The sequence below is a fragment of the Marmota marmota genome, unplaced genomic scaffold (assembly GCF_001458135.2).
Source record: "Marmota marmota marmota unplaced genomic scaffold, marMar, whole genome shotgun sequence".
Lineage (NCBI taxonomy): Eukaryota > Metazoa > Chordata > Mammalia > Rodentia > Sciuridae > Marmota > Marmota marmota.
The window spans coordinates 8974606-8985766 of record NW_026000130.1 but is presented as its reverse complement, the minus strand read 5'-3'; the positions used below and the strand labels follow the sequence as shown (position 1 = coordinate 8985766).

Genomic DNA, 11161 nt, shown 5'->3' with positions numbered 1-11161 from the left:
AAAACAAATGCCAAATGTCTTCTTTGATATAATGAGAGCAACTAAGAACAGAGCAGGGAGGAAGAGCAGGAGGAAAAGATTAACATTTAACAGAGACATGAGGTGGGAGGGAAAGGGAGAGAAAAGGGAAATTGCATGGAAATGGAAGGGAGACCCTCATTGTTATACAAAATTACATATAAGAGGCTGTGAGGGGAATGGGAAAAAAAACAAGGAGAAAAATGAATTACAGTAGATGGGGTAGAGAGAGAAGATGGGAGGGGAGGGGAGGGGGGATAGTAGAGGATAGGAAAGGTAGCAGAATACAACAGTTACTAATATGGCATTATGTAAAAATGTGGATGTGTAACCGATGTGATTCTGCAATCTATATTTGGGGTAAAAAAATTTTTTAAAAAATATTTTAAATTATATTTGGACACATACTTTTGTTTTATTTATTTATTTTTTTTTTTTATGTGGTGCTAAGGATCAAACCCAGGGCCTCGAATGTGCTAAGTGAGCACTCTACCACTGAACCACAACCCCAGCCCCCTTCCTTTGTTCTTTGTGTGTCTGCCATCTTGATCCAGAATTCCTCAGGAGGTGAATGGTATATGTCCTCTTATCTGTCTCTCCTATAGTCTAGTGCAAAGCTGTATTAGCTTCATATCAATATAGTGAAATACCTGAGACATCTTTTTTTTTTTTTAAATATTTTTAGCTGTTGATAGACATCTACTTATTTATGTATTTACTTATTTATTTATATGTGGTGCTGAGAATCAAACCCTGTGCCTCACACGTTCTAGGCAAATGCTCTGCTACTAAGCTATAACCCCAGCCTACAACCTGAGATATCTTATGAAGTAAAGAGAAGTTTATTTTGGCTCATTTGGAGGTTAAAATCTAAGACCAGGTAGTCTCACTGAGTCGGGCTTCTGGCGAATTGGAACGTTTTGGCAAGAGCATGTATCAGAGTGAGTGCTAACATTTTGGGCCAGAAAAGTGGGGGAGGGGGATAAACCGGGCTCCATAGCCTGTTTTTGAGAGCAGGTCTCCATTAACCTCAGGACCTCCCACCAGGCCCCACCTCTTGAGGGACTACAGAGCCTACCAATTCTACCACCCTTAGGACCAGGTATTTAACACATGGACCTTTGTGTGGAGTATTCAATATCCAAATGAGAGGAAGCATGAAATTCAGAGTATGTGTTTTAAGAAATAAATAACATTTATTGTTTTGTGGGGCATATTCCTCTATCCACTGCTGCAGAGTTGTCATAATTGTTCTTGGCTCCTCCTTTGGGAACATGTATCCAGGCCCTCCTGAGGAGGTAGGTTATAGGAAGCTGCCTGGTTTCTGGCTCACACTGCTAGAGCTCATTGGTGTCAGGGCCTTGCTATTCCAGGTTTTGCTCCTTCTGCCTCTTCTTCAATGGCCTCTTGCGTTTGATTCCACAGAGCTGCGGTGCAACCCTGGGCAGTTTGCCTGTCGCAGTGGTGCCATCCATTGCATCCCTCTCCCCTGGCAATGTGACGGACTGGCAGCTTGTGAGGATGAGAGTGATGAAGCCGACTGTCCAGGTGAGTGTGTCATGCCTGTGGGGTGTACTCAACCTATTCACTTTTTTGTTGTAGCTGAGGTGAGTGTGCCTTCCACGAGGAGCAGAGAGGTGTAGCCTTATAATTGTGCTGTCTTCACATACTGGAAAGGTGATATGAGCTGACTTCTACTTCTGTCTTTCTTTCTGTGTGTCTTTCTTTAAAAAAAAAAAAATTAACTATTTTACCTGGATCTCAGAACTTGCAAGATGGCAGGGCTGGGGCTTTGAGGAGGCAAGATGAGGTGTTGCCAGCCCTGGACTCACAACCTTGAGAGTGGACCTGTCCTGTAGGTACCTCTTGAGACTTGGGTAGAGTTCTCATGAATGTACTATTGTAGATTGACTTTGGCATTACCTACTCTTCTTGCCCACACATTCTCTAGTAACCTGGCACTTGTGGGTTTTCTCATGTCAATGTGTGAGTTCCTAAAGGTATATCCTAAAAATGTTTGGAGAGGCCACAAAAAAGTCATAAATTGTTGGTTTTCCGCTTGGTTTCAGTTCCAGTACCCTTGAGGAATATAAGGAACCCTGTGAGTAACAGTGTTCGCTTCAACCATGATTCTTAATTTGGGTTAGTATGAAAGGGGTAATATCTTGTGCACACATGGACCTGAGTGAATGTATGATGCATGCACCTTCAGGCACACTAATTCAAGACCCTGAGTAGTTCCAATTAAGCCTTTAACAGGAAAAAAAAAGTCTTCCCTCAACTCGAGAATCACAGGCCTGAACTCTTTGGCCCAACATTTAAATTCTTTTACTATCTGTCATGATTTTTCTTTGTCAACCTGATTTATTGCTATTTTCCCTTTTGTTGCTCAGCTGAAGTATTTTTTTTTATACTTACCCTATTAATAATTTCCTAGCTGCATGCTTCTTATATTTCCTTCTCTTTTCCTGGAACCTTGTACTGTTTATTCTTTGGGTAAATCCTGCTATCCTTTAAGGCTTGGCTCAGATGCTACCATGGTGAGACGACATATCTGGCTATGGATCAATATCCATCAGCACCTGATCTGTCCTCTTCTCACAACATCTAGAGCCATTGTTAATTCTCACCATTCCTGGAGCCCATGCTTGATCTCTTCTTCCAGACTATGAGCTCCTGAGTCCAGGAAACCTTTTCCTCAGTGGGATCTGGCATAGGACATGAAAGATGGACTATAATTCCTAAAGGGGCAACAGGGAGGGCATCTAATAGAAGGTAACAAGTGAGGTTGGCACAGTTCTTTGAGGGGATTCCAAAATAAGAAGCAGAACTGGGTGTGATCATGCATATCTATAATTCCAGTTACTTACTTGGGAGGCTGAGGCAGGAGTTTGCATGAGCCCAGGAGTTTGGGATCAGCCTGGGAAGGAAGGAAAGATGGAAGGAAGGAAGTGAGGGAGCTAGGGAGGGGAGATAGTTTTTTTGGGCTATATTGAATGTAGTTTAGAGGGGACACCCCCCCCCCCCCCCCCCCCCCCCCCCCCCCCCCCCCCCCCCCCCCCCCCCCCCCCCCCCCCCCCCCCCCCCCCCCCCCCCCCCCCCCCCCCCCCCCCCCCCCCCCCCCCCCCCCCCCCCCCCCCCCCCCCCCCCCCCCCCCCCCCCCCCCCCCCCCCNTTGAATGTAGCTTTAGAGGGGACACCCCCCCGCCGCCCATTATCCCTTGAGCCTGTCTTCCTTCATTGTATCATAGATATCTCTGGTAGAGGTGTTTGTCTCTCTGAAGGAGAGTTTGAATGGTGGTGGCCTGAGCCTCTGGGACCAGCCCTGTGTTGGAAGCCCATCCAATCGTTCCCTTGCGTCAAACCCTAGGGAGAGTGGAATTCCAAAGGACTGTGCTCACTTAATAGAAAATCATACATCAGTGATGGATGAATCTTGAAAATATAGAATATAGGTGACAAACGCAAGTAGCCAAAAACTACAATGAAGATAAGCAAAATGGATCATCCTTTATTTACTTTAGTTTACAAAGTAACTAAAATTAAAAAAAAATAAATTATACAAAAATTAAAAAATAAAGTATACAATAATATATAGAATTCTGGCTCCTTCTTCCTTTTGGGGAAACAGAGTTGAGACTGAGAGAAGCAAGCATGTAAGTTCAACACTACAGATGATATTTGCATTCCTAAGTAAGGATATGGGGAGATGGTTCACAACTATATGTTATTATGAGGTTTATATCTTTAGTGTTTCTTGTTTTTTTGTTGTTTTTTCTTTTTTCCTCTTTTTTATTATTTTTATTTGTAGATGAACACAATACTTTTATTTTATTTATTTATTTTTATGTGGTGCTGAGGATCAAACCCAGTGCCTCACACATGGTAGGCAAGTGCGCTACCACTGAGCTATGACCCCAGCCCCAGTTGTTGTTGTTTTTTCAATGGAGTCTTGCCAGGTTGCCTAGTCTGGTTCCAAACCTGGGCTCAAGTGATTTTCCTGCCTCAGTCTCCTAAGTGCTAGGACTATAGGCATGTGCCACTGGGTTGGGTTTTTTAACAGAAAAACCAACAGAAGGAGAGTGATAACTGACATAGCAGAGCAGAGCAAGTGCAGCATGGGGCTGCTAAGGAGAAAGAACAGTAGGAAATGAACCAGTTTGCCTGCTAGTACCATGAAAGGTTCTTGAATACTGAGGTGATGGGCATCTGGCAGGGATGGAATCAGAATTCTCTCTGATTATTCTATACTCCTTACCACTCTATATGCTGGGTGACTCTTCCTACCAGGAGATATGAGGCTTATTTTTGAGACCTGTGCTATCCAGTGGTAGTCATGAGTCTCACATGGTTGCTAAGCACCTGAAATGTGGCTGTTTCTAATGAAGATATGCTGCAGATATAACCTATAGGCCAAATAGCAAAGATTTTGTGAATACCACTTTATAGTGATGAGATATTGGAATGATAGTATTTGAATATATTGGGTCATGGTACTAAAATTAATCTATTTCTTGTCAAAATGTGGCTTACATTAAATAGCACATAGCACATGGACTTAAAGTCTGCAAAATAGGAGACACCATGTATCTCAAAGGGGGAGTTGTGGAGGAATTGAGAGATACTTTCTGTGGTGACAGGTAGGACACTCAGCCCTATCTTCTGCTTTGGTTCAGATGCCATCAGCTTGGTCTGTGTCCCAGGTAACTAATTGGAGGAGCCTTTCCTGGAGACACTGGCATTTTATAGAAGAAGAATTACAATAGAAGGAGAATTACAATAACATATGTTTCCAACCAAAAAGCTATGGTTCCTACCATGAGGCTTTCCTGAACCAGTACCAGAACCTAATAAGCTAGTGCTCACAGAGTTTGTGGCTGGCTAGACTGCAGCCCACCCCCACCCCCACCCCCCTGTAGTATTAGTTGAATACAGGGCCTCACACTGGTAGGCAAGTGTTCTACCTCTGAAGTACATTGCCTGCCCTTGTTATTGTATTTTGAGACAGGGTCTCACCTAGACTGGCCTATAACTTGTGAACCTCCTGCTTCAGCCTCCTGAGTAGTTGGGATTACAAGTATACCACCACACCCAGTGATCTCCTTCCTCATAAACATAGAAAACAGTGAGTTCTTTCCAGACTCTGTGGAAGAAAAATCTATCATGGATGTTCAGCAGACTCTGGACACAGAATCCTAGACCAGAAGGGTCAAGAGTTACAGAGTAACCCGAAGTAGCAGTGTATAAAACCGTGGTTAAATGTGGGGGCTTAGAAGCAGGCCCTAGGGTTGACAAACCTACCTATTACCACTTAACTGGCTGTGGACAAGTAGCCTCTGTAAAATGGGGAAAAGAGTAGTACCTACATTTAAGAGTTGTGAGAATTAAATAACATATGTTTCATATCAAGTGCTTAGGGAAAAAGAGCACACAATAATCTCTCAATATTAGCAGTTACTTTATTAATCTGGGGAGTAAAAGGAAAGTTTAAAAATATATTCTATCATCAGCAAAATTGTCTAGGAAGCTTCTAAACCCCTATTTCACCACATAAATATTAGAAAACAACTAGAGATTGGGGGAAATAACTTTATAGAAACTCTGGGCAAATAGTCAAAGGTCTACACCAACTAGAAAAAGCCACATTCGGGCTGGGATAGTGGCTCAGCAGTAGAGCGCTTGCCTAGCACATGTAAAGACACTGGATTTGATCCTCCACACCACATAAAAGTAAATAAATAAAAATATTAAGGTAATGTGTCCATTTACAACTAAATATGTATATATATATATTTAAAGAAAAGAAAAAGCCACATATTAAAATAGCAGATTTTTGTGGAATTTTTACTTTCCTCTCCCCCTCCATGTGGCATAACTTGGTCTGAGGGAAACAATGGCCAAATTTTCAATCTTACTGCAACATTCTAATTTCTGGGAACTGCCTGAGGGATTGATCTCTGTTTGGCCTGACTTGGAGCTCAGATGAGGAAGTAACGTAAGTCTGAGAGAACTGTGGAAAGCAGCAATGTTTCTGAAAGCTGCGGTGGGGCCTATAGACCTGCAGATGCCTGGAACAAGGTGCTTAAGTGTGAGGAATACAGTAGAGTGTCTTAAGATCCTAGGGAGCACTGAAGGTAACACTCTGGGAAACAGAAGTAGACTTTGGGAATCAAGAAAAACTCACTCACAGGCAAGATGTATTCACAGAAAAGAAAAAAAAAGCCTAAGAAGACCTTAAAATCATTGCCTTTAGTTAGTCCCAAGGCTCAGACCAAGCCCTGCTAATAACTCACGGTCTTTTCCAGCACAAAGCTAAATCTGCAAAGACTGTGGGAGATGTCTGATTTTTCAATAACAATAACAATTAAAAATGCCTTATTTTTAATAACAACTATAAAAATTAAAAGGTCAGAACAGAATAATAGAGAAAGAGGAAAACACGGCCATTTAAAGTAAGAAAATAAAGGGAATAAACCTGAAGAAAATTTTTAGACAATAAAACAATAAAGACTTTGAAACCACATCTTAGCTAGGGACAGTGTTTTATGCTTATAATCCCAGCTGTTCAAGAGACTGAGGCAGGAGGATTGTGAGTTTTAAGACCAATCTGGGCAACATTGTGAGACTCTATCCCCCCACCCCCCCAAAAAAAATTAAATATGCTTGAAAAGCTAGAGAAAGGCCTAGGGTTATATATAGCTCAGTGGTAGAACACTTACCCAGCGTGTGTGAAACCCTGGATTCAATACTTTGCACAGTAAGAGGAATTTTTAAAAAAAAAAGAAAGAAAATGTGGACAAAGAACTAAAGGAAAATTACCATATCAAAAGGGAAATTATCAAAGGAACCAAACAACTCTAGGCCCTACCTGAAAAATGTAATAACTGAATTGAAAGATTCAGTAGAGAGATTCAGCAGGAGACTTCAATCTGCAGAAAAAGGACTAGTGAAACTTGAAAAGAAGACATTTGAAATTATTGAGTCAATAGAACAAATAGGAAAAAGAATGAAGAAAGGTGAAGAGAGCCAAGGAGTTTATCCCAAATACACATTATTTTCTAAAGTGCATGTGGAACACCCTCCAGAATAGGCCATGTGTTAGGCCACAGAATAAAAGTCTCAGGAAATTTAAAAGATCTAAAGTATTGCAAAGTGTCTTTTTCTGATTATATTGGAATGAAACTAGAAATGAACAGTGGAAGGGAAACTGGAAAGCATATAGATACACAGAAGTCAAACAACATACTCTTAATCATGGGATCAAGAAGAAATCATAAGAAAAGTTAAAAAATATCTTTTGACAAATGAAAAAAATCATATTGAAACTTGTGCGATGTAGCAAAAGCAATGTAAAGAGAGAAATATATAGTTCTAAATGCTTATATTTTGAAAAAGATCTTAAATAAGCTAACTTTATACCTTAAAGAATTTAAAAAAGAACATACTAAACTCAAAGCTGGTAGAATGAAGAAAATAATAAAGATTAAAAGAGAGATCAGTGACATGGAAAACATAAAAATAATGAAAATCAAGAGTTCTTTGAAAAGATCAACAAAGTGAACAAACTTTTTAAGCTAGATTGACTAAGGAATAAAGAGAAGACTCAATTAGAATCAGTAATAAAAGTTGGATCATTACCACCAATTTTGTAGAAATATAAAGGAATAAAAGAAAATGCTATGAAGAATTGTGTGGTAACAAAATAGATAACCTAAATGAAGTGGTGTAATTCCTAGAAACACCACAAGTCAAGATTCAATCATGAAGGGCTGGGATTGTGGCTCAGCAGTCGAGTGTTCACCTAGCATGTGCAAGGCCCTGGATTCGATCCTCAGCACCATATAAAAATAAATAAAATAAAGGTATTGTGTCCAACTACAGCTAGAAAATAAATATTAAAAAAAGATTGAATCATGAAAAACAAAATCTGAATGAGACTGTAATTAGTAAGGATATTGACCCTGTAATCAAAAATCTCCCAACAGAAAAGCCCTGGGGTCTGAGAGTGTTGCTCACTGGTAGACCTTGCCATGATTAAATCCTAGGTTTTGCCCTCAGTACCAAAAATAAAAGTCCTAAGCCAGATGACTTCTCTGGGAATTCTTCCGAACTTTTGAAGAATGAACAGTATTTCTTAGATTCTTTCAAAAACTTGAAGAGGAGAGAAATCATTGCATGAGTCCAGTGTTACTGGATACAGACCAGTATCCTTATTAATACTGATGCAAAACCCCCAACAAAATACTAGCAAACCAAATTCAGTAGCATATCAAAGGGATTATACACCACTACCAAGTTGGATTTATCCATAGAATGCAAGAATAGTTCAACAAACTAAGTCAATCAATGTAATACATCATTGATACAAAATGTAGTGGGGAAAAGAGACATGATAATTTCAGTTGATTCAGGAAAAGCATTTAATGGCAAAATTCAGTATTTTATGATAAGAACAAGACACACAGGAATAGAAATAAGCTACCCCAATGTAATATAGGCCATATATGAAAACCTACAGTTAATGTCAATGATGTCAAGATTGAAATTTTTTCTGCTAAGATCTGGATTGAGACAAGGGTGCCAAAGACATTCATGAACCCAAGAAGAAACAGCGGAGATAGATTTTGAACTCGGAACTTGAAGGGGTATATTTTTGCAGTTATTTTTTGGGGGGGGTTATATATACCTCTCATGGGTATAAAATGGAAAAGCAAACAGTACTCCTATTGATATTTTTAAAGCACAACCTCCAAATCCTGGAAGAACAGAGACAGATGGCAGCCACTGGGGCACATCCTCGAGTAAGTCTCAATAAGTGAGGTGGCCCTGGTGTTGGCTGCACATTAGAATAATCAGATTTAAAGAACCTGCATGACACAATGTCAGTACCATTAGGAATTTTTTTTTCTGGCTTTCTGATTTTAAGAATTCTATTTAATAACAAGTATTATCTGACTTAAAGACATTGAATTTTTTATTTTAATTTTTATTTTGTTCAGGGGTTGGGGAGCAATACTGGGCATCAAACCCAGGGGCACTTTACCACTGAACTAAATCTCTAGCCCTTTTAAAAAACTATTTGTGTGGGGGGGGGACTTTGAGACAAGGTCTCTTTGAGTTGTGCAAGCTGGCCTTCAGCTTGCTGTCCTCCTGTCTCAACCTCCTGGGTCACTGGGATTATAGGCATGTATCACTATACCTGGCATGACAAATATTTGACTTTTTTTTTTTTTTAAGAGAGAGAGAGAAAGAAGACATAAGAGAGAATTTTTAATATTTATTTTTCAGTTTTCGGTGGACACAACATCTTTATTTTATTTTTATGTGGTGCTGAGGATCGAACCCAGCACCCCACACATGCCAGGCGAGCGCATTACCGCTTGAGCCACATCCCCAATCCCAAAAATATTTGACTTTTGAATATGACTGCAGACTAACTTGGGTATAAGTATGAAAAGGATATGAGTTCTGACAACTTGGAGTACTAAAGAAGCTCAAGTCCTCTTGTCCTCTCCTTTATTTGGGGAAGAAACACGTTCATCTGGACTCTAATGCTCTATATGGGCAAGTTTTTAAATTTTTAGAAACACAAGTTAAAGTCCCTCACATTTTGTCCTTTATTTGCAAATAATCCTTTTTGAATGCTTTTCAGAAGCAAGCATGCCACAGACTATTTTGACTCAGTTTCTTTGTTGGACTTGCAGTGCTCTAGCATCCTCAGCTCCCATTGTGAGGTTATCTGAGGGGGAAGGAGACTATCAGGCATATTAGCTACTGCCAGGAGGTGAGGCCACAGGGCCCAGAGATGCGGTGGGCTAGGAGCAGACAGCCTGCCTGTCAGGCCCATAACCTGTGGCTCTAGAGGAGGAGGATGCCCTGACTCTGGTGCCCTTATTCCCCACCCCTACTCTGGAGTATTTGACCTGACCCTGCTGAACCTGATTTTCCTGTTGAAAGAACATTCCTCTTCCCTCATATTTTCAGTACCAGTTAAACCATGGTTGCTTCAGGTCTCGCTCCATGGATTCCTGTTCCATCTTTGGCAGCAGGAGTAGCTCTGCAGTCTTGGCCAGGAAATCTGAAGAGAAAAGAGCTATTCTAAATACCAAAGAGCAGCCTGGCCATGGGGCCCCATGGGCTGCTTATGTTGCTGCTTTCTAAGATGTCAGGGGTTGAGTTCAGCCCACTTGAACTCAGCCTCATCATAGTTAGAGGGGCCCTGTCCAGTTGCCTGATGGAAAAGTTAGAGGATATAACTTCTTGATAAAGGGAATAAGATTGTCCACTGTTTGTTCATTGGTATAGTCCCTGTGCCTAGGACAGTGCCTGGAACAAAGAAAGGAAGAGAAAGAAAGTTGCTTTGGGATGTGTATCCTGGAAGTAGCACTCAAAGATTAGCCACATGTGGGTCAGCTCAGCAGTGACAGCAGGGCCTGGTGTCTAGCCACATACCCACAAGCTGCCTCTCAGTAGGAAGAGGGAAATTTTGTCAGAGATTCTCCTAAGAAATCTGAAAGGCTGCTAATCATGTGCTCTACCCATTCCCCAGTTTTCCCCAGGACACTTAGGAGTCCCTCATATAACTGTCACCAGTATCGTTGTCTTTCTCTTTCCTTTCTTGCTAGTAAGGGCCTGTGTCAGTGCTGGGGGTTTCCTTGTTGGGCACGTAGTAGACATTTAATAAATAAGTTAGTGTGGAGATGAATGAATTGGTATATAAAGAGGAATGAAGGAAAAGAAAAGGGTTCACAATTGCTACCTTAGCCCCAGAGAAGCTTGTTCAGCACAAAGGTACTTTTTTTTTTTTTTTAATATTTTTAAATTGTTGATGGACTGTTATTTTATTCATTCATTTGTATATGGTGCAGAGAATTGAACCTGGTGCCTCACAGGTGCTAGGCAAGCACTCTACCACTGAGCCACAACCCCAGCCCACAAAGGAACTTCTGTATCACCATTTGCCTCAAATGTTCCACCTGTCCTCCACCCTTAGGCTACAGATGGCTTCCCTCAGACAGTCAGCATCCACATATGTGATCTCAGTGTCCGTGTGACCAAGCAATTCCTCTGTGCGATCTTGTCCTTCTCTTTGCCTCCCTCTGCCGTAGATTCGTCTTTTTTTTTTTTTTTTTTTTTTTTTTTTT

General features: G+C 40.9%; 1 protein-coding gene across 5 annotated transcripts in view; it reads left to right on the top strand.

Moving 5' to 3' along the window:
• Dgcr2 (DiGeorge syndrome critical region gene 2) overlaps window positions 1–11161 on the top strand; it is a 70115-nt gene that overhangs the window by 23082 nt on the left and 35872 nt on the right. For all 5 annotated transcript variants that reach the window (XM_048785124.1, XM_048785125.1, XM_048785121.1 and 2 more), the window contains one exon: window positions 1444–1566. In XM_048785124.1, the coding sequence (XP_048641081.1) occupies window positions 1444–1566 (123 nt within the window). The remainder of the gene's footprint in view (window positions 1–1443; window positions 1567–11161) is intronic.